Source organism: Castor canadensis, chromosome 16, assembly GCF_047511655.1.
Source record: "Castor canadensis chromosome 16, mCasCan1.hap1v2, whole genome shotgun sequence".
NCBI classification, from domain to species: Eukaryota; Metazoa; Chordata; class Mammalia; order Rodentia; family Castoridae; genus Castor; species Castor canadensis.
In genome coordinates, this window is record NC_133401.1 from 1,816,767 (window position 1) to 1,838,695 (window position 21,929).

At 50.3% G+C, this 21,929-nt stretch overlaps 1 protein-coding gene across 2 annotated transcripts in view; it reads left to right on the plus strand.

The window, feature by feature from the left end:
* The first annotated feature begins 906 nt into the window (after positions 1 to 906).
* Positions 907 to 21,929, plus strand: part of Rhpn2 (rhophilin Rho GTPase binding protein 2) — a 54,478-nt gene continuing 33,455 nt past the window's right edge. For both annotated transcript variants that reach the window (XM_020182065.2, XM_074058619.1), the window contains exons 1-2: positions 907 to 1,039; positions 18,310 to 18,425. In XM_020182065.2, coding sequence (XP_020037654.1) covers positions 971 to 1,039; positions 18,310 to 18,425 — 185 coding nt within the window. In that variant the 5' untranslated portion in view covers positions 907 to 970. The remainder of the gene's footprint in view (positions 1,040 to 18,309; positions 18,426 to 21,929) is intronic.

Below are 21,929 nucleotides of genomic sequence, written 5' to 3' on the forward strand. Positions count from 1 at the left end.
CGGGGAGTGGAGTGGCCTTGAGTCCTGGGGGGCTCCGGCTGCAGGATCGCAGCACCCTGTTCTGCGTGGCGTTCGCCCAGAGCCCATATATTCAGCAGTTGGGGGGTGGCTAGGAGACTGGTACCAACCCCAACCCCAGGGCACCCCTACATTTTCTCCTAATCTTAGCACGTCCCTACCCCACCACTGAGGTTTTTAACATACACTTTTGTCGCAATAGCCTCGACCAACCCGAAAGAGAATCTTGGGGTCCCATTTTGCAGTCGAGAAAACTGAGGTTTGGCGTGGTATCTGGCAAACGTCCTCAAGGACTTTGGGACATTAAAACCTCTCCCGAGGCTCCTTCGGCAGGCGGTCCCCCTCTTTCAGCGACCTCAGCGTCGCCAACTGATCCGCCTAATCTTTGCTCGATGATCGACGGGCTCCGCCTCCTAAGCACCCCGGGGTCGGCCATCCAGGGCGCTCTGTGGCACAGGTCCCGACCAAGATCCCCAACCTGGTTCCTTCTCGCGGGAGGCTTTTCCTGACTTTCCGGCCGGGGACCAGTGGCTTCAGGACTGCTCCGTGTTCCCCTGGTCGTCTGCTCTCCAGGAACAGGAGATGGCGACTTTACTGGCATTTACTCCCGGGGCTCCAGGGAAAGAAAGGGGCGAGTCCCCAAGCCTGGGGGTGGGGGAACCCCTGCCCGGTTCCTTGCGCCACCGTGGCGACCCCAACGACGCTTAGATTAGGCTCCCGAGGCTAGGAGCCGGGGAGCGACGCGCGCAGGGGCCCCCAGTCTCCAGATTGCACACGCGGGCTTGGGGGCGCAGGCTGGGACCCTGCGGACTCCGCCGGGGGGCGTGGCCGAGGCAGGCGTGGTCTGTGTAATCAGGGGGCGTGGTTCCAGGCTCGGGGGCGGGGCCAGCGCCTTCTGGAGCGCTGGGCAGCCACGGCGCCACAGTCCGTCCTCCGCGCCCGCGCCGCCAGCATGACCGACGCGCTGCTGCCCGCGGCCCCGCAGCCGCTGGAGAAGGAAGGCGACGACTACTTTCGGAAGGTTGGGCTTCTCTGGGAGGGTGGTGAGGTTTGAACTGCGAGCTCCGGACCTTCCCAGCCCCAGGTTGCGGAGGGGGCTGCGGGAGCGCGCGGCCGGGGTCGGCCAGGCCCGGAGGGGGAGGGGAAAGGGGGAGGGGGCGCTCGGGTCCGGGGCGGGCCCGGCGGAGGGGACGGAAGCGGAGGGCGCAGCGCTGTCCCCCCGAGCGCGGAGCAGGTGCCAGTCGGGTTGCGGAGAGCCAGTGCAGCGCATGGGGCCGTCCTCCCCGCGCGCAGGTGTGACCTGGGGACCCTGGAGGGGGGGAGGAGGTCTGCAGGGGGTGCTCTGGGTCGCCCTGCTGGCCATCCCGCATGGCCTCCCCACCCCCCTTGGGCAGGCATAGGACCTGTTCCAGGCCCCACCTCTCGGCATGGTGCGACCCGAGCGCGCGGCCAGGGCGCTGGGGAGAGAAGACCATCCCAGGCCAGTTGTTGTCCTTCCTTTGCTTCCAAAATGTATTCATTGTCCGCCTCCTGGGACAGAGGAGGAAGCGGCTGGTGGAAGGGGACCTCGGGCATCGCCCCCTAGGTTGTCCCTAGTCCTGGGCCGGAGCGCGGCTGTCTCGCCCCTTCTCACCGTATGGCGAAGCGGATTTATCTGTAACTGGTTGTTGGAGGGGCCAGTGCGCCTCCCCCCACCCCAACCTCGGCGAGGGGGCACTTTCGTATTCACCTGCTGCTGACTCCAACCTCGGAGTAACAGGCCCTCAAAAGCGACCCCAGCCCGACTCCGCACCCACTGAGCGCTGGAATTGCCAGCAGGTGACAAAGCCTGGGTGACCAAGACGCTTTGGAGTTGGAAGTCACGGTGGGGGAGGTCAATGCCTTCTTCCCTGAGGGTCCCTGGTTGGCCAGGGGTCACCGGGTGGATTGAGAGATTGTGGTTAATATTGGTATAACAGATGTGAATGAAGGCACAGTGCGTAATTACCAATAGGGAAGTGAAACTCCTCTAACAGGGCAATCAATTCTTAATTGTTCACAGCTTAGCCATCCAGGTCATAAATGACGGCATCCTCCTCCCCCCCCCCATGTGACCCTGACTACTTTGGGCTTTTGCTCTTTGGTGATGGCAGGATAGGAGGGAAATAGGCAAACAGGTGGAGACAGAGTGGGAAATTTTCTTTTTCGTTAAGTTGCTTTTAGCATTTTTTTTTTTTAAAGAAGTTTTGTTGAAGTATATTTAAGTTCAAAGATGTCATCATGGAATTACAGGATACAACTTCTAATTATGTGTGGCGTTTGGGACAGAGGATCACAGGCCATAGAATTGTAGAAACAGGCTTGGTCTGAGAAACCCTAGATGTCCGAGGGCCCCAGGGCCCAACTGCCACCCCCACAAAATTGCTTTGTGGCTTCCAGCAAGTTGCTGCTTCTTTCAGGGACTTCAGCTCCTCACTGGATGGCTTGTCCCTGGAACAGGTGGCTTTGTAGATCTATGGCAGCATCTGGGGGTAAAGGATGAGTGGTGGTCCTAAGCCTTCTAGAACTAGTTTCTTTCTGGAGCCCTCTGGGAGCCTTCCAGGGCTGTGAGTCCCAGGGTAGGATGGCAAAGGAGCAGAGAAAAGCTGCATGGCTTGGTATTTTTTTTGATACAGTTTCTCTGGTGGTGGATGGGTGCAAAATACGATGAATCACTACCTCACAATTAGAAGCATGTATTTTGAAAATGAGACCTTGGAACAATCGCTGTGCTTTATGAGTTAAGTCATCCAGTCCTCTTGGTATTTTTTTTTTTTTTTTTTTTTTTGCATCAAGAAGATAAAAGCTGAATCTTTCCTGATCTGTGATCTGAGCCAATTTAACCCAAGACAAATGATCACTGAGTGAAAGGCGACATTTATACAGGTGAAAGAGGGAGGGAACAGCCTCTGCAAAGGTCTGGGATTGTGGGAACACTCTGAGCTGTGGAGGTACGTGGGAAGGAGGCAGTTCAAGGTCACAATCCTATGGAACCAGGGAACTTTGGTAGTCTTTGGAAGTATTTACGACAGGCCCAGGCCTGTGAGATTTGTATCAGAGAAAGACCATTCTGACAGCTGAGTGGTCAGTGGGGTAGGGGTGGTGGAGAGGCTGCTTCAGAGCCAGGCAGGGGGCTGTAGGGAGGATAGCTGACTGTGATCACCACCTTTGGTGACTTCAGTCAGTTCAAAGTGTTGTGTCAGCCACCACCACCCATCTTTCTTACTGGCTTACACCCCAAACTCAGACCAGGGGTTCAGACTGAAGGCAGGGCCCCTGTGAGGAGGTTGGAATGATGGAGCCCTGGCAAAGGCGGTACAGCAGGGATGGGTAGAACGGTCGGGTTGAAGATGGTGGGGAATCCAAAGTGTGTGTGCGAGGGATCGGGACAGACGGATTTTCTCTGTGGAGGGAGCAGTGTGGGAGGCAGGTGGCAGACTGAGTGAAGTGACCTGGGGGAACTGAGAAGGGAGACACTGTGTGTGTGCGTGCGCGTGCTTTTTGAGACAGGGTGTTACTATGTAGCTCAGGCTGGTCTTGAATTTACTACCATTCTGCCTCAGGCCCCCAAGTGTGCTTGTATGTATATATTAAATTTGTCTATTTATCTATCTATATAATATGTATGTATACAATGTACATAATTGCAGTCCTGGGTTTGAACTCAGGGCTTCATGCTGGCACTTTACCACTTCAGCCACTCCGACAGTCCTTTTTTATGTTGGGTCTTTTTGAGATAGGGTCTCATGAACTCTTTGCACAGGCTGGCTTCAAACCTTAATCCTCCTGATCTCTGCCTCCCAAGTAGCTAGGATTACAGGTGTGAGCCACCAGTGCCAGACTTTTTTCCCCTGAGATTTAGTTATTTATTTATTTTCTTCTCCAGTTTGAATGCAGGGACTCCTGCATGCCTAGGAAACACTCCACCACTGAGCTCCACCCCCAGCTCCACACACTTGTTTTAGAATGAGGAAGCATAGAGCCTTTTTGTGGTTTGGTTTGTTTTTGTGGTGCTGGGGATGGATCCCAAGGCCTCCTGCCTGATAAGCAAGTGCTCTACAGTCTTCTAGAGCTTTTTTTTTTTTTAAAGGTGAAAGTGAAGAAATTGTGGGAAGGGGATTCTGAGAGTAGGCTCAGCAGTCAGTCAGGAGGAGACACTGCATACCAAGCAGCTGCTGTAGGTGTGGGGAGTGGGAGGACTGAGCCAACCAGGGGCAGGGAATGGGGACCCCAGGACTGACAGTGCAGTCAGGACATCACCCAGGTGCCTCCATGTCAGGCCAGGCTCTCTGCTCCTGTCCTTGGCCCTCTAGGGTTTTGCACATACTATAGGGTCGAATTCATTTCTACTGAAGGTGGAGCACTTTCATACCTTCCCTCCCCTTCCTTTTTTCTTTTTTGTGTAACGGTGCTGGAGTTTGAGCTCAGGGCCTTATGCTTGCTAGGCAGGTGCTCTACCACTTGAGCCACTCCACCAAAGAGCATTAACAGAAGGAAGCTCTGTGCCTGACTGCATCCACTGCTGGGGCACATTGGACCCTGACTTGTTTTCCTCCTCCTTCCCTGGGTGCTGGTGATTGAACCCAGTAACTTGGGCATGCTAGGCAATCTTTCTACCACTGAACTACAGCTGTAGCCTCTGACCCTGCTGTTTAGGGGGAGCCTCATCCTGGGGTTGCCAAGCAGGGCTGGGAGGTGACACTTTGTCCAACTAGCTCAGGCTGAACTTGAAAAGTTCACAGAGTGAGAAGTGGGGGCAGCTCCACAGGTGTTCGGCATCAGCTGTGTTTTGAGTGACTTGCACACAAAATGAAACGTAACTGCCCAACTATTCCTCACGGCAGTGGCCTTGGACCCTCAGTGTCCAAGGTAGTAGGAGTCCCTTTCCAAATTAGGATGGTCTTGGGGTAATATAGGACTTAGCTGGATAGAGCTGGAGGGCATGTTAGCCCCAGGTCAGACCCCCCCCCACCCCCAGTACAAACCCTGTTTTCTTGACTGGGCTGGCAACTTGGGAGGTGTCTGACATAAGAAAACTTTCTGGTTTGTTACAATATCATGTCTTTCTCTTTTCCCTGATTTCTCACTGTACTTTTGTCTTTCTCACTAAGTTGTTGTGTTTTATGAAGTACATTTCCATATGATGTGCATAGATTCCTTTCTCTAAAGGAGAGTCCATTGCAGCTCTAGTCTTGGAAGAAGGTGTGTTCTGAGCAGCAGTTAAATTGAAAGTCATAGAAGTTTCTCAGAGGCTGTGTTCTGATAGTAGGTCCCCTTCTCTGGGGGACCCCCTGGAGCTGTAGTCCTAAAACCCCCAGGAAAACCTGTTGTTGGCCTTGAGAAAACCAGCTGGGGAAAAAAAAAAAACCTAGAGAAAGCTTCCCTAGCACTGCTGAAGGGCCCTGAACAGAAGGTTGTCTTTGCACTCTGGGAAGAAACTTGTCAGTACAAAGTACAGTATTGTCACTGTTATCTCTGCCTGATCATCCTCAGGGAATAGGAATGTCCCAAAATGAATTTAGCTCCTTTGTTTTTACTCGAGCTGGGGAAGATGTTTGTTGTTCACAGAAACCCCGCAGGCTGGGAAGGGCCTGAAGGTTCACTGTGTCCTGGTTTATGGCCCCTGTTTACTCAGGGTTCCCTGGAGGCCCCAGCAGAGAAGGAAGGAGGAGAAATTTTTTCTTTTTTAAACCCAGACTCTCCTCTCTGTGCCATTCTTCTTGGGGGTCTAATTTCATGTTAGACGCTTGTGGCATTGTCCCTGTGGCTATTTGGACAGGTGCCCTTAGAGGCACAGTCCTTTCACAGGAGGGGAGGAATGGCAATCCTGTTCCCCACCCCTGATATCCCACCGTGGTCTAAGCCAGGTCAGACCTGGGCTGGCCACATATGGTCTTAATGAGGGTCCAGTGACACTAGGGCACACCGATAGCCCTGCAGGCCTGCTGACCTGCCCCATGCTTGGGATCCCAGCCAAGAGGAGTCCCCTGGCAGAAACAGAATTTTCAGGGTGACTCAGGAGAGCCAGTGTGATGAGCTGTCACACTGAAAATGTCCCTTGTTTCCTGGGGCTATTTGGACAGTTTCCAAGACACTAGCTGATGCTGCTGGGCACTGGCTTTACAGCCCATGCTCACTTCCTGCTTTGGCTCAGGCACTCCCCGCTCCAGACACAAAGGCTGCATTGGAGTTGGTCACAAAGCACAGACGGATCTGCAGGTGCACCTCAGCCAGAGGGGCCTGGGTGTCAGGCAGAGCGGGTAGCTGGGTGCCGCCTGGGAGCAAGGTCTCCCTACAGCAGCATCGGGGACACAGAGAGTGTCTCTGCCTTTCCAGGGAGGCCCACGGACTTCCCTGTGGCCACGGGTCTTTGGAGAAAGCCCAGGTTTCAGTTTGCTGGTAAGAAGACAAAGGGGCAGGTGGTCAAAGCAGCTCGGAAGTAGCTTATTTTTCTTCAGTATTGTTTGCATTGCGCAGGTAACACGAGCTGTCATAGAAAGGTAACCACAGAAGTGTATAGGCTCACATTCATGTTCAAATACCAGTCCCACCTCGTCACACACAGAAGCACTTTCTAGGTAGAGACTGTTAGTGTGGTGTGATGTTCAGTCTGTCGGACTAAGCAGGTCCGAGGTGGAGTTTGAAAATATCTTTCTGTTGTTTGTTTTTGGTGGGAGTGGGGTTTGAACTCAGCTTCATACTTTTAGGCACTCTACCAATTGAGTCACTTCCCCAGTACTTTTTTGTGTTGGTTATTTTTGAGATAGGGTCTAGAAAACCATTTGCCCGAGGCTGGCTTTGAACTTCGATCCTCTTGATTTCTGCATCCTGAGTAGCTGGGATTACAGGTGTGAGCCACCAGCGGCCCAGGCTGGAAATGTGTTCGAATGGTGGAAATTCTCATGACTTCAGAGGTAGTGGGAGGTACAGTGAAAGCTCCGTCATTTGGCATGGTGAAAAATTCCTGCGATTGTCACATAGAACTTCTTGTCATACTGACTTCTAGAACTTGCAGAAGGGAGTTAGAGATTAGGGTTGAGTACAGCTTTGTGTCTTTCTCACCCTCACTCCCATGGGAAAAGATTGGGGTGCTGGAGGGAGGCCCCTGGGCCTGCGTTGCCAGCTGTGACGCCCAGCGGAGATCTTGGAAGGGCAGGAGGCTTATTTACAATACCAAGTTCATGCTTTTAGCTTTTTAGTTCTGGATGTGGAAAAGCTGGATTCTCTCCATCACCCTGCCCCCGGATCTGCAGTGTGGGAGAAGTTAAATGGACTGTGTGTGTGGATTGCAGAGCACGGTGTGCTATTTCTGTGCTTTTTGGTGGACAACTCAGCGTGGCTCATAAACAAACAGTTCTGTTTTCCAGAGTTTGGTGGTTGAGAAAGGGATTATATAACCAGGAAGGAACGAGACAGGAGAGAAGATGTCTGTTTTTTGGTTTGTTTGTTTGTTTTAAGTACTGGGGTTTGAATTTAGGACCTCACGCTTGCTAGGCAACCACTGTATCACTTGAGCCACACCAACAGCCCTTGCTGAGAAGCAACTAAAAAACACCTGCCAGGCTGGGCATGGTGGTGCAGGCCTGTAATCCCAGCACTTGGGAGACTGAGGCAGGAGTTTGAGGCCAGCCAAGGCTACGTAATAAGACCGTGTCTCAAAAAAATAAATAAACTAATAAATAAACTAAGCTGGGCACTGGCGGCTCAGGCCTGCAATCCTAGCTACTCAGGAGGCAGAGATCAGGAGGATCGAGGTTCAAAGCCAGCCTGGGCAAATAGTTCCTTGAGACCCTATCTTGAAAAACCCTTCACAAAAAAGGGCTGGTGGAGTGGCTCAAGGTGTAGGCCCTGAGTTCAAGCCCCAGTACCACAAAAAATTAGTACACAAAATAAAATAAAAACAAGGTGGGGACCAGGATTGCAGTTTGAGGCCAGCCTGGGGAAATAGTGTGATGCTGTCTCAAAAACAAACCAGGCGTGGTGGATACATCCTATAATCCCAGTTTGCCCAGGCAAAGTTAGTATGAGACCCTTTCTGAAAATAACGTGTAACAAAAGGATTAAGGGTATAGTTCAAGTGGTAGAGCTCCTGCCTAGCAGGAGCAAGGCCCTGAGTTGAGTTCAGTCCCTAACGCTGAAAAACAAGAAGCCAGGTACTGGTGGCTCACACCTGTAACCTAGTTACTTGGGAGGCTGAGATTGGGAGGATCACAGTTCAAGACCAGCCTAGGCAAGTAGTTCGCTAGACCTCGTCTCCAAAATAACCATAGTAAAATGGACTGGCGGTGTGGTTCACATGGTAGAGCACCTGCAAATCACCTGTCCTGAAAAAAATGAAAGGCAGGAGGGAAAAATAAATCTTTTCCATTGGGTGAGTGGCAATGGTGAAAAATTTCTGTGATTCATACCTTCTGTGTGACAATAGAAGGGGGGAAGGCACAAGGAAAGAGGGAATGAGAGTGAATTATGATAAGATGTATTTTGTATCCACATAGAAAACAGAAGAGTGAAACTGTTGAAATTGTTCTAAGGAGGGGAAGAAGGAGATCAATGGAGAGGGTGCCTTTAAGAAATATTTTAAACACTTACGTAAATATAACAATGTATCCCCTGTATAACGGCAGTGCTAATAAAGGCATTTTAAAAAATTCACCTGTCCCGCAGGACTGTGTGAGGGTCACTGTCAGCCCTGCCTGTCACCTGATGCTCAGTTTTACTCTTGACTTCTACATCCCAAACTTGAACTTTGCCCAAATTTGCTGGAAGCACATCTGCGTGTGTGGGCTTTATCTTTGGCCACGTGGTTCCCAAGGCAGAAGGGAGGCAGGTGCCAGGCACTACAGAGTGGGCACCAGTGGGGCAGGAAAGACTTTGCCACCCCTGAGACTGCCTTCCGGGCGCCGGGTCAGTGTCAGTCTCTGAGGGAGTCTTCTAGGTTTTTCTAAGTTAAGCATCTCGGATTGTGCGGAACTGCTCTCTCAGATCTTTGTTTTATAGGTGAACAATCTGGTCAGCCTCTAGCACGTTGAGTGTGCACCGACATAAAAAGATCTTCCAGTGCCTGGCTCTGTGGCTCACGCCTGTAATACCAGCTACTTCGGAGGCTGAGATCAGGAGGATCGTGGTTCAAGGCCAGCCTGGGCAAATAGTTCATGAGGCCCTATCTCAAAAAAACCCAACAAAAACAGGGCTGGCGGAGTGGCTCAAGTGGTAGAGCACCCCCCCCCCAAAAAAAAAAAAAAAAGCTTTCACTCTCTGTTAGATTGTTCTAGTTAGGACTTTTCAGTTACAGGTGCCAGACTGCCAACAAGAAATGCCTCAGGCAGATAACACTGCATGGTGCACCCTTCCTCTCTCCCTTCCTCCCCTCTCTTTGTCTTTCTTTTCATCTTTCTTATCTTTCTGCCTTGGCTTGGCTTTCCCACCCTCTCTGCCTCCCGCCTCCACTCCCCACTCCTCTCTCTCGAACTCGAGCTAACTAGGCAAGTGTTCTACCGCTTGAGCTATACCTCTAACATTAAAAAAAAAAAATTTTTTTTTGAAGCAGGCTCTCGCTTTGTAGCCCAGATTGGCCTAGAACTTACCATGCACCTTCCTCAGCCCCTCAAGTGCTGGGGTGTCGGGTGTACACCACTGAACCTGCTACCCTACGGTGGAATTCTACCAAGCTATAGAAAAGGAGCAAACCACTGACGAATGCAATAACACAGATAAAACTCAAAACAGCGTATCGAGGAAAATAAGCCGGACGCAAAAGAATACACAGTCTGCTGCTGTTTATGTAGCTTTAGAGGCGGGAACTCGCCTCCCTAGGTGATGGAGGTGTTCTGTATTTAGACGAGAGGGGTGGTTCTACAGGTGGATGTGATTGTCCAAATGCATCCAACCATGTACTTAAGAGCTGTGTCTTTATTTTGTGTACGTTAAACTGCAAAAAAAAAAAAAACAGCTTAGGCAAGGAAGGGAGTGAATTTGCTCCCATAACTAAGAAGTCCAGAGGCATGACTTCAGGTCTGGCTTGATCAAGGACTGAAATGCAGTCATTAAAGCCGCTGCTTCTGGTTGTTTGCCCCTGGTTCGGTTCCCGTTTCTGGGGAGATTCTCCCCTACTGGTGGCAACATGGCTGCAGCTGTCCATCTCACACCCTCCTAGGTCGAAGGCCAGTGAGGGTGGCCTCCTCTTCCCTTTTCTTTTTTCTTTTGAGACAGGTCTTGCTATGGGTTGTCCTGGTACTTGCTATGTAGCCAAACTTGCCATCCTTCTGCCTCAGTCTCCTGAGTGCTGGGATTACAGGTGTGTCCCACCACACCCAGCTTCTTGATGAGCTCTGACTGAGCCTGATTATCTATCTCTTGTGCTCATATCATAGCCAGAGACCTGATTTTCCAGCTGGCCAGGCATGAGCCAGGTGCCCTTCCTCTTGGACAGGGAATGAGAGGACAGGGATTTACCACTTCTGACCACGATGCGCTTTGAGGTGGGGCAGCAGGCATGGTCGCTGTTCCCCAAAGGATGTTGGCAGCCTTCTGCCAGAAAGCACAGGAGAGGTGCCTGGTGTGGCCTCCATGCTCCTCTCAGAACCTCGGAAGGGAATGAGGGCTGAATCCCATCCCAGTCTCTACTGCCTCCTTCCATGGTCTCCTGTTGCTCACTCCTTGCCTCAAAACTGGGGATCCAGGGTTCTGGGCCGGCGTCCACAGTGGTACCACCCCTGGGAGGTGCCACAAAGCTTGCCGTGACATTGAGGGCTCACTCAGTACTTGCCTTGTTAGCTGTCTGACCCTCCTTTCACGGTTCCCGACTAAACACCCTAACCTAATCCTGACAAGGGAACCGAACAGACCCACTGTGGGAGAAAGACTCAATCCATTGTAAGATGTTGTCAGTGGTGACCCTGAGGCCCAATAGGTCGGCTTGGTGGCTGACCCTGGTTCCTGGGCCAAGCTGGTGTGACAGAAACTGCCCTGGTCCTTGGAGTGGCTCTGTGTTGTGTCATGTCGTGAGGTGCATGAGCTGGACTGGAAGCCAGTTGTTCAGGACTGGGGTCTCGCTGTTAGACAAGACAGGGAGGAGAAAGGTGTGGGTTCCCTCAGGAAAGGAACCCCCCTTCCTGCAGGGACTGCTGGGCGGCTCTCAGCCCAAGGGTGCCCACATTCACCTGTCCTGGAAGTTTCTAAGCAGCCCGGTGGGTGTTTCTGTCACACCCAGCAAGTCCCATCTGTCAGTTAGCTGTAATGGGGTTTTGGATCCAGCATCCAGCGACTCCCAGATCTAATCCTCAGCATTCCTGGGCCTTATCTGGAAACTTGACCCCAGGGCTGTGGGCTGTGTAAGGGCGTGGGGATTCCAGAAGTTGGTAAAGTTCTTATCTGTGTGCTGGGAAGGTACATAAAGAAGTTAGAGATTAAAGTTCCTCTGGAAAACAGACCACAGCCCCTGCAAGCTGTGAAATTCTGCCTCAGATTGAACCAGCCCTTGCTGGCAGTTGTCAGAAGGGGAGAGAAAGAAGAATGGCAGTTATTTTAGCCTTTTAACATTAAATTAGCTTAATACTGGAGACATTTTTATCTTATATCTGAAAAATGACAGTTTTCCAATTTTAAGTTTAAATCAGGGATATTTGGTTAAGTGAGTCAACCCTGTAATCCTAGCTACTCAGGAGGCAGAGATCAGGAGGATCCCAGTTCAAAGCCAGCCCAGGCCAAAAGTTTATGAGACTATCTTGAAAATACCCAATGGAAAAAGGGCTGGCAGAGTAGCTCAAGTGGTAAGAGAGCCTGTCTAGCAAGTAGGAGGCCCTGAGTTCAAACCTTACTACCACGGGAAAAAAAAAAAAGAAGTTAAAAGTGGTGACTTTATTTTTATTTTGCTAGTACTGGGGGTTGAACTCAGGGCTTTGTGCTTGCTACACAGGCACTCTTAAAACTGCTAACTTTAAGAGCCACTCCAACTTAGATTCTGAATATTCATGCAAGTTGATCTTGGAGAAAATGTCCTTCTGAGACAGCAAACCAGGTGGGGGCTGCGTAGGAAGATACGTAGTGGTGACTTTGTGGGAAGCAACAAGGAGAAGGGGTTTCTGTTTGTTTTCTGTGGTTTTGATGTTTGAGACAGGGTCTTGCTGTGTAGCCCAGGCTGGCCTTGAACTCACCATCCTCCTGCTGGGACTACGCCTGACTCAGCATGAGAACAACTCATTTCTGGCCTATTCTTCCAAAGACCACTGCCTCAGGGACCCCTGAGAAGGTCGGGCTGGGGACAAGGCACTTCTTCCTGCCATGGGCGAGGCTGGGGCTGGGGTGGGAGGCCAGGTGTGTGAGAGTGACAGGAAGGGCAGTCATGGCTTACTGCCTGCCAGACCAGGCCCCTCCCAGGGAGCCGGCCCAGCGGGCAGGGCCTCCAGAAAGGCTTGGCCCGGGAATGTGGTCCTTACATCCCAGCAGCTTCCGCCTGTGGTGGTGGGGCACTGAGATGACCAGTGCCATCAGCCTTAAAGCAAACTCGATGGTGAAAAACTTGACAGTATGAAATTCTGTAACGCCAGCATTCCTCGGAAATAATGGGTAGCGAGCACAAGCAGACAATTCAGACAGTTCGCCGAACAAGAAATCCAAGTGATGGTGTGGAACTGTTTGCCTTCACTAACAGCCATGGAAGTTGGAGCAGTGGGGTATCTTTTTTTGCAAAGGTTAAAAATAGTACATTTGGCTGAGTGTGGTGGCTCACACCCGTAGTCCTAGCTACTTGACATCTGGAGGATTGAGATTCAAGGCCAGCCCGGTCAAAATAACCAAAAATAACCAGGGCAAAATGAACAGGAGATGTGGCTTAAGTGGTGGAGCACCTGTGTTGCAAGCGCCAAGCCCTGAGTTCAAACCCCCCCCCAAAATGCAAAAAGGGCTGGCAGAGTGGTGGCTCAAGTGGTAAAGCACCCACCTGAGTGCAAATCCCCAGGACTGCCAATACTGCCAAAAAAAAATTACTTTTGGGCTCAGCAAATAAAAAAATACCCAGTTTAAAATAGGCAAAGGATCAAATCAGTAATTTCTCCAAAGAAGATCTACAATTGTTCATAAACCCATGAAAAAGCTTTTACCATTTTACCACTTGTTTGACCAGATTCCACAGTCGGGGGCCAGGAGACTGACGTGGGGCAGAATTCTTACCGGCTTAGTCAGGGTCCCAGGTCCCCAGCCAAAGCCTCTGAAATGCAGGCAGCGCAGAGGGATTTCTGTGTGTGCTGGGGATGGAGTCCAGGCCTCACGCACTCTCAGCAAGTGTTTGTCACTCAGCTGCCTCCCCAGCCCGGGCTCCTGGAAAGACACTCACCCACCAGGAGGTGCCGCACTCACTAGGGTAAGGAAAGTGCAGCTCCGCGGTGCACCTTGGCCTAGCACCTTGAGCCACTCCGCCAGCCCTTTTTTGTGTTGGGATTTTTTGAGATAGGGTCTCTCAAAACTATTTATTTGCCTGGGCTGGCTTTGAACTGCAGTCTTCCTGATCTCTGCCTCCTGAGTGGCTAGGATTGCAGGCGTGAGCCACGGTGTCCAGCTCCTCATTTACTGTCAACGGGAATATAAAATAGTTGCAGTGGCTCTAGAAAGTGGCCTGATGGATCCTCAAATGATTAAGCCTAGAATTAACCCCACAACCCAGTCAATTTAAGCCAAGAAGAGAGAAAGACATAGAACCACGTAAGACCTCATATACAAACAAGCAGCCCTTTTCATGGCAGCAAAAAGGAAAGTAAAAACACCCCAAATTCCATCAACTGATAAGAAGATAAACAAATGTAGTATATCTATGTGATTAAATAGTTTTCGGGGACGAGAAGGAATGAAGCAGTGGTACATGCTATAACACGAATGAACCTTGAAAACAGTGTTCTAGCCAGGTGTGGCAGAACGCGCCTTTAATCCCAGCATGTCTGGGTGCTGTGATAGGAAGGTGGTGAGTTCCAGGCCAGCCTAGGCAATGTGGTGAGACCCTGTCTCAAAAACAAAACAAAAACCCCAAAGAGAACTGTGTTCTTTATGAAAAAAAAAAACACGAAAGTCCACACATTGTAAGATTGTCTGATTACATTTTGAAGGGGGAGGCAGTACTGGGGCTTTTTTTTTGTGGTACTGGGGTTTGAACTCAGGACGTCACCTTGAGCCACTCCACCAGCCCTTTCTTGTGATGGGGTTTTTTGAGATAGGGTCTTGTGAACTATTTGCCTGGGCTGGCTTCGAACCGCGATCAGAAAGTAGCTGGGATTACGGACATGAGCCACCAGCACCTGGCAGCTCTGGGGTTTGAACTCAGGACCTCCGACTTGCTGGGCGGGTGCTCTACCGCTCGCCCCACCTCCGTTCTGTGATTGCGTTTGTGTGAACGTCCAGAACGAGCAGAAGTGTGCACAGTAGTTTGGGGTGAGTGGCGGGGGCAGATGCCCGCTTGCTTTCTGGGGAGATGAAGATGCTCACATAGCTCTGTGCGTGCACTAGAAACCACTGACCCGCGTACCTTATGTACTTGGGGATGGAATCCACGGCTTTGGACAAGGTAAGCACCGGTCCTGCCGCTGACCTGTGCCTCCTGCTCCTCATTGCATACATGGGTGGATTTAAAAAATAAACTGCCTTTTGTTTATTTAAACTCCACCATGTGACGTAGTGGGATTTGTATGGGTAGTAGAGTAGTTACTATGGTGAAGTCAGTCAACAAACCTGTCATTTCACTGTTTTGTTGGCTTGAGCAACTGATTCTCATTCAGTAGAAATCCCAATAGAGTACAGTTTTATTACCTGTTGTCTGTCCTGTTTTCCTTCTCTTCCCTTCCCTTCATTTCCCCCTTCCCCCTCCCTTCTCCTTCCTCTTCCCCCCTTTCTTTTCCCTTCCTTTCCTGACAGGGTCTTGCTTTGAAGCCCAAGCTGGCTTCAAACTCCAGATCCCTCTGCCTCAGCCTGCCCAGTGCTGGGATTACAGGTGTGTACCACCACACCTCTTTTTTTTTCTTTTATTCTTATGTGCATACAATGTTTGGGTCATTTCTCCCCCCCATCCCCCCACCCCCTCCCTTCCCCCCCCCCTCGCTACCCAGCAGAAACTATTTTGCCCTTATCTCTAATTTTGTTGTAGAGAGAGTATAAGCAATAATAGGAAGGAACAAGGGTTTTTGCTGGTTGAGATAAGGATAGCTATACAGGGAGTTGACTCACATTGATTTCCTGTGCGTGTGTGTTACCTTCTAGGTTAATTCTTTTTGATCTCACCTTTTCTCTAGTTCCTGGTCCCCTTTTCCTATTGGCCTCAGTTGCTTTAAGGTATCTGCTTTAGTTTCTCTGCATTAAGGGCAACAAATGCTAGCTAGTTTTTTAGGTGTCTTACCTATCCTCACCCCTCCCTTGTGTGCTCTCGCTTTTATCATGTGCTCAAAGTCCAATCCCATTGTTGTGTTTGCCCTTGATCTAATGTCCACATATGAGGGAGAACATACGATTTTTGGTTTTTTGAGCCAGGCTAACCTCACTCAGAATGATGTTCTCCAATTCCATCCATTTACCAGCGAATGATAACATTTCGTTCTTCTTCATGGCTGCATAAAATTCCATTGTGTATAGATACCACATTTTCTTAACCCATTCGTCAGTGCTGGGGCATCTTGGCTGTTTCCATAACTTGGCTATTGTGAATAGTGCCGCAATAAACATGGATGTGCAGGTGCCTCTGGAGTAACCTGCGTCACAGTCTTTTGGGTCTATCCCCAAGAGTGGTATTGCTGGATCAAATGGTAGGTCGATGTCCAGCTTTTTAAGTAGCCTCCAAATTTTTTTCCAGAGTGGTTGTACTAGTTTACACTCCCACCAACAGTGTAAGAGGGTTCCTTTTCCCCCGCATCCTCACCAACACCTGTTGTTAGTGACCACCACACCTCTTATGCATGGTTTTCATGTTACCTCTCTAGATTTGTTTCTGAGATTCTACATGTGATTGAGATGCTGCAATGTTTTTCTCTCTGGCTTATCTCACTCAGCATGAGGTCCTCCAGGTTATCCACGTGACAAGTGACAAGTGTCAGGATCTTCGTATTAAGATCTGATAACGTTCTATTGGATGTGTTACTTATGACCTGGTGTCTTCGTACTGCAAGGGTGGGCTTTACGGAGTGTGACTGTGTTTCCACAGAGCTGTAATTAAAAAGGCAAAGTAGCTTTTGCCTTATGGTGAAGGAGAGCAGCCACACATAGTGCGCGTGCCTTTCTTTCCTGGAGGCTGAGGGAGCAGGTTTGAAATGGTAACTAAAGACCCCTGTTTATAAATGAGCACCAAATTAATAACATAATAGCAGAGCAAACAATGTAACTGTCCAACATATGTAAAGAAAAGCCCAGTACTAAAAAAAGAAAAGACAAGGTAATATACAATCTCAAAATCCCAGTTTTAGGGCTGGGAGCAGAGGTTAGTGGTAGATCACACACCTAGTTCACCAGCCCCTGGGTTTTTCATCCCCAGCGCTGAAAAAAAAAAAATTTTTTTTTTAAATCCTGTTTGTATTTTGATTTGTTTTTGGTAGAACTGGGGTTTGAACTCAGGACTTTGCACTTGCAAAAACAAGTGCTCTACCACTTGAGCCACGCCTCCAGTCCATTTTGCTCTGGTTATTTTGGAGATGGGAGGTCTCTTGAACTATTTCTGGGGGCTGACCTCAAACCTCAATCCTCCCGATCTCAGCCTCCCAAGTGGCTGGGATTACAGGTTGAGCCACTGGCACCTGACATTTTTTGTTTGCTTTGTGTTTTGAGACAGTGTCTCACTGTGTAGCCAGGCTGGCCTCAAACTCAAGATCTTCTGCCTCCGTCTCCCAAGTGCCAGGGTCACAGGAGTATACGCCATGCCTGGCCCCTTAATTCTGTTCTTCAGGAACACTGTGTAATAAAGGAAGATTTCATGACAGCATGAAGTGAACCGTATGTGCATTTTGGCAGCACAGGGTTCACCCGAGGCTGCCCGCCCGGACTGTGCCTGAACTGCTGGTGGAGACTGGGGTTTACGATGAGCACTGCTTTCCTGCTGGGAGCCTGTTTTTTTCCCACCCCCCTTCCTTTCTTTTGCTGTACTGGGTTTGAACTCAGGGCCTAGGGCTTCCAGGCAGTTGCTCAGCCCCTTGAACCACACCCCCAGCTCCCCTTGCTCTAGGTTGTCAGGTAAGATCTCTTTTGTCCAGGCCAGCCTTGGACTACCATCCTCCTAACTTTGCCTCCAGAGTAGCTGGAATTACAGGTGTGTGATACCATGCCTAGTTTGTTTCTTTTTGTTGTTGTTGTTGTTGTTTTGTTTTTATTGAGGGTCTCACCTCCTACCCTGCTTTGGTCCCTAACTGACCCTCCTCCTGCCTCAACCTCTTGACTGCTGGCATTACAGGCAAATATACCACTGTGCTTGACCGAGTCTGGAATTTTGGTACGATCTAGGCAGAGGGGGCCTTTGTGGTGAGCTCCAAACTCACTAATGAGTTATCTTGGGTGGAGATTTTGCACAGTTACTGCATTTTTGACACTGGGAAAGGTGGGCTCGGGGTGTGACCGCCGCGGGTGGGAGAGCACAGGAAGGAAGCCAGCTGTGATTCCCCTGGACTCTCTTTCCTCTGATGACCCAGCTGTGTGTCCTTATTAAGCCACCATGATAAGGCATAGCCTTATGTCCCAACCTGAGAGTGGCCTTGGGGACTCCCAACACAGCCCCAGGTGTGGAAAACAACGGCATGCACACAAAATAGCCTGGAAGGAAAGAGACCAGTCCACTGTGGCTGTTTTGGAGCTGTGTTATCAGTGACTTTCATCCTCTTGATACTTTTTCATTTCCTCCCTCCCTCCCTCCCTCTCTCTCTCTCTCTGTATGAATACATATTTATATATGTATGTATATACACACACACACACAGAGACTGGGTGGGACTGGGGATTTGAACTCAGGGCTTCACACTTGCAAAGCACGCGCTCTACCACTTGAGCCACACCTCCAGTCCATTTTGCTCTGGTTATTTTTGGAATAAGGATCTCACAAACTGTTGGCCTGTATTGTCCTCAAACTGCGATCCTCCTGATCTCTGCCTCTCAAGTAGCTGGGATTATGAGCATGAGTCACCAGAACCTGGCTCATTTTCTATGTTGAGTTGACTTTTTAATTTTCCAAAAAGCTTACTTTTCCGTTAAACGCTTTTTATTAGTCATTGTCATCATTTTTAGAGTGGCTGACATCTGATAGGACGTCTCGTTTTTTTCCTTTAGGGCTGTAACCCCCTGGCACAAACTGGCCGGAGCAAACTGCAGAACCAAAGGGCCGCGTTGAACCAGCAGATCCTGAAGGCAGTGCGAATGCGGACAGGAGCCGAGAACCTTCTGAAGTAGGTGTCACTGTCACTGCCTCCTGGGAGTTTCGGCTCCCCTGAGGCCTGGCTCTTGGTTTCACCTTCGCCATCCTTCCTCATTTCTGGTACCTGGAGAAGAAATGAGGAGCTTGGCTGTGTTAAAGACAAATTTGTTTCCCCCTCTGTGTGCGTATTTGGGGAGGAGTATGGCAGGTGTGGGACATCAGCCATCTTGAGTGAAAGTCCAATTAGTGACTCAGCGTTTGTTTTCCCTACTGTCTGTGGGTTTTGTCTGCTGCCGAGCACTGTGCCTGGTGTAGAGTCACTGCCTGGAAAAGTCCACGTTATGTTCAAGGACAAGAGGGCAGAAGAGGGCATTTCTAGTGTCAGTGTGCACTCTTCTATCGAGCCAAGCGTGGTGGTTCATACCTGTAATCCCAGCTACTCGGAGGCCAAGGTGGGAGGATCGCTGGAGCCCAGGAGTCCAAGGCCAGCCTGGGTTGTGGCACAGAACTCCGAAGCCTTACCTGGGTGTAGGCAGCTGTAAATCCTCCCTGTGCCCTTAAATCAACAACGGGCAGGTGCCAGCTTCCTGTTGTTTCCTGAGAGCGTGCTTCTTCTTCAGCGTTGACCCCTTGCCACCTTTTACACAGGTGGTCAGATGGGCAGCATTCCTGCTGCCCAGGTAAGCGAGACAGGTGCTTTCTGGAGTCAGGACAAAGCAACACACTGAGAGCCAAGTGGCCTCTAGTCCACTCTGATCCCTTGTCCTGCAGGTTAGGAAATTCTGGAGCACTTGTGGGGCTGGAATCCGAAAACCTGGCCGGGAAGGGACTCACTCTGCCTGCTTGAAACAGTGGTTCCCCTGACCGTTACTCAGGACTTCTGTGAATGTGCGATTGGCACCTCTGTGTGCACCACTCCCCTGAGCACTCAGCAAAGACAGGAGGGCTCCTCCCTCCCTCCCTCCCTCCCTCCCTCCCTCCCTCCCTCCCTCCCTCCCTCTCTCCTTCCTCCTTCCTTTCTTCCTTTCTTCCTTTCTTCCTTTCTTCCTTTCTTCCTTTCTTCCTTTCTTTCCTCCACTTGGGGTAGAACCCAGGGCCTTGTGCATTCCAGGCAAGTGCTCTCCCTCTTGAGCCATGCTCCTAGCCCTTTTGTTTGCATTTTGTTTTTGAGATAGGGTCTTGTTAACTTTGCCTGGGCTGACCTCACTCCTGAGTAGCTGGGATTACTGTTGAGCACCACCACACCCAGTCGTTCCTCCCTCCCCTCCCCTCTCCTCTGCTTCCTTTCCCAGTGCAAAGATAGAATCCAGGGTCTCGTGAGTACTAGGCAAGTGCTCTGTCACTGAGCTACACCCTAGCCCCAGGAGAGTTTCTGAATTGGTCTGAAAGATCTGCGATATTAAGTAGGAGAAAGCAAGGTACAGAGTCAGCCTTCCCCATGTGTGTGTGTGTGTGTGTGTGTTTAAATTTTTTTCCAGACCAAGTCTTCTTGCGTAGCTCAGGCCGGCCTTGCAGTCATGCCTCAGCCTAGGATTAAAGGGGTGTGTGCTACATGCCTACCTGGACCTGTGTTTCATATCTGCACAAAAAGACAAAGCAACTGTCAGTACCTGGGCTGGAGTGGAGGGAGCTCTGCCTTTTCCTTTCCTCCTTGCTCTCTGCAGAGCCTGAGAGCGTTTTCCAGGTGCAGGAAGAGAAGCATCAGCACTGCCTCTTGCTCAGGAGCTACAGTGCTGTGTCCTGAGGCTTCGCTCCTCCCACAATAGAGGGGACGGTGTCTGGAAACCTCCCCTCTCCTTGTGGAGCCAAGGGGGCTGTCAGGACTGGGAAGACGTCCTAACCTGTTACCTGTAAATGTCTCATGGTGCCTTTGGCCCAGAACACCTGGAAACTGTCAGCTCTCCACAGCACAGCTAAGAGAGGCCGAGGCTGGTGTGTCTGGAGGCTGACACTTTGACAGGCCAGTTCTGTGGCCACACTGGGTTTACCTGTTCAGGTAGTGACAGGTAGGTTTGAGGTTCTGGGGACAAGGCTGCATACAGTGCAGATGAGGCCCTGACTCATGGCACCTCCTCTCTTATTGAGGGGAGCCTTTTTATTTATTTATTTATTTATTTATTTATTTATTTATTTATTTATTTATTTATTTATTGGGTGTGCTTGGGTTTGAACTCAGGGCCTACACCTTGAGCCACTCCATCAGCCCTTTTTCGTGAAGGGTTTATTTGAGATATGGTCTCGGAACTGTTTGCCTCGGGCTGGCTTCAAACCTCAATCCTCTTGATCTCTGCCCCCTGAGTAGCTTAGATTACAGGCATGAAGCCCTGAGCTCAAGCCCCAGTGCTACCAAAAAAGAAAAAAAAAAAAAAAAAAAAAAAAGGACACCACATTCAGTTTGAGCTGGTGGAATGGCTTAAGTGGTAGAGCACCTGCCTAAGCAAGCATGAGGCATGAGTTCAAATCCCAGTGCCAGCAAAAAAAAAAAAAAAAAGTATTATTTTGGCTGAGCTGAGGATCCTTGAACCCAGTCCTGTGTACACTGACCCAAACCCTGCCACAAAGGGGAAATTTGATTGCACCAGTGAACAAGTCAGATAACGGCAGGAAGTGATCTTTTTCTAGAGCAGGATGAAATGGAACTGTGACAGGTTGATCCACGTGGCACAGCCTCAGAGACCCGGGCTGCCTGGGAGGCTTCTTTTGTTATGCACTTGTCAGACAAGAATCAGGGCAGTTCTGTCTGTCTTGCTGTGTTAAGGACACCAGCAATATCTGTCAAGTTAGCCATGGTTTAACAGGCAGGTGGGGGTGGGGCAGATTTGGGCAGTGACCTACAGGTTCACTCTGGAGAGTCTCATGAGGAAACCCTGAGGTATTTATTAATCTGACTTAACTGACAACCACCAGTCTCCCAAAACAAATAGGGAGTTACGCCAGGCCTAGCACTAGTGTCCCAGTTAGGATTCTGTGGCTGACACCAAAGGCAAGGGGAAGTTTCTGTCTTATCTGGCACCAGGCTGTTCTTCTCTGTTCTGATTCCCACGGCCACCCCTAGATGAGGGTAGAGTGGCTGGGATGGGGGCAAGGGGACAATGGGGAAAATGTCCCCAGAAATACAGGATTGGAAGTGAGAGCCCCAGCCCACAGGTAGGGGACACTGCAGCTGGGCAGGTGCTGTGAGCAGCCAGGGTTCGTGCCCTTTGAGGTCTCCTTCTTTGATCCACATCAGCCAAGAGCTGTGTGCCTCCTGGGCTGTGGTTAGAAAGACAGCAGGTACTTGAAAGGGTCCTTTTAAATGGAGTGTGTGTGTGTTGAGATGGGGTCTCACTGTATAGCCCAGGCTGATTTCAAAGTCAGGATCCTCCTGTCTCGGCCTCCCAAGTGGCGGGATTATAGGTGTGTGCCACGGTACCTGATCGACATACTTGAGAATTACAACTAACTAGTTCTTTGATGAAGGACAGGTTGTTTAGCCTCTCTGGTACTGGTAGTTGTACTAGATCAGGACCATCTCACAGTGAGGCTAATGAGGTCA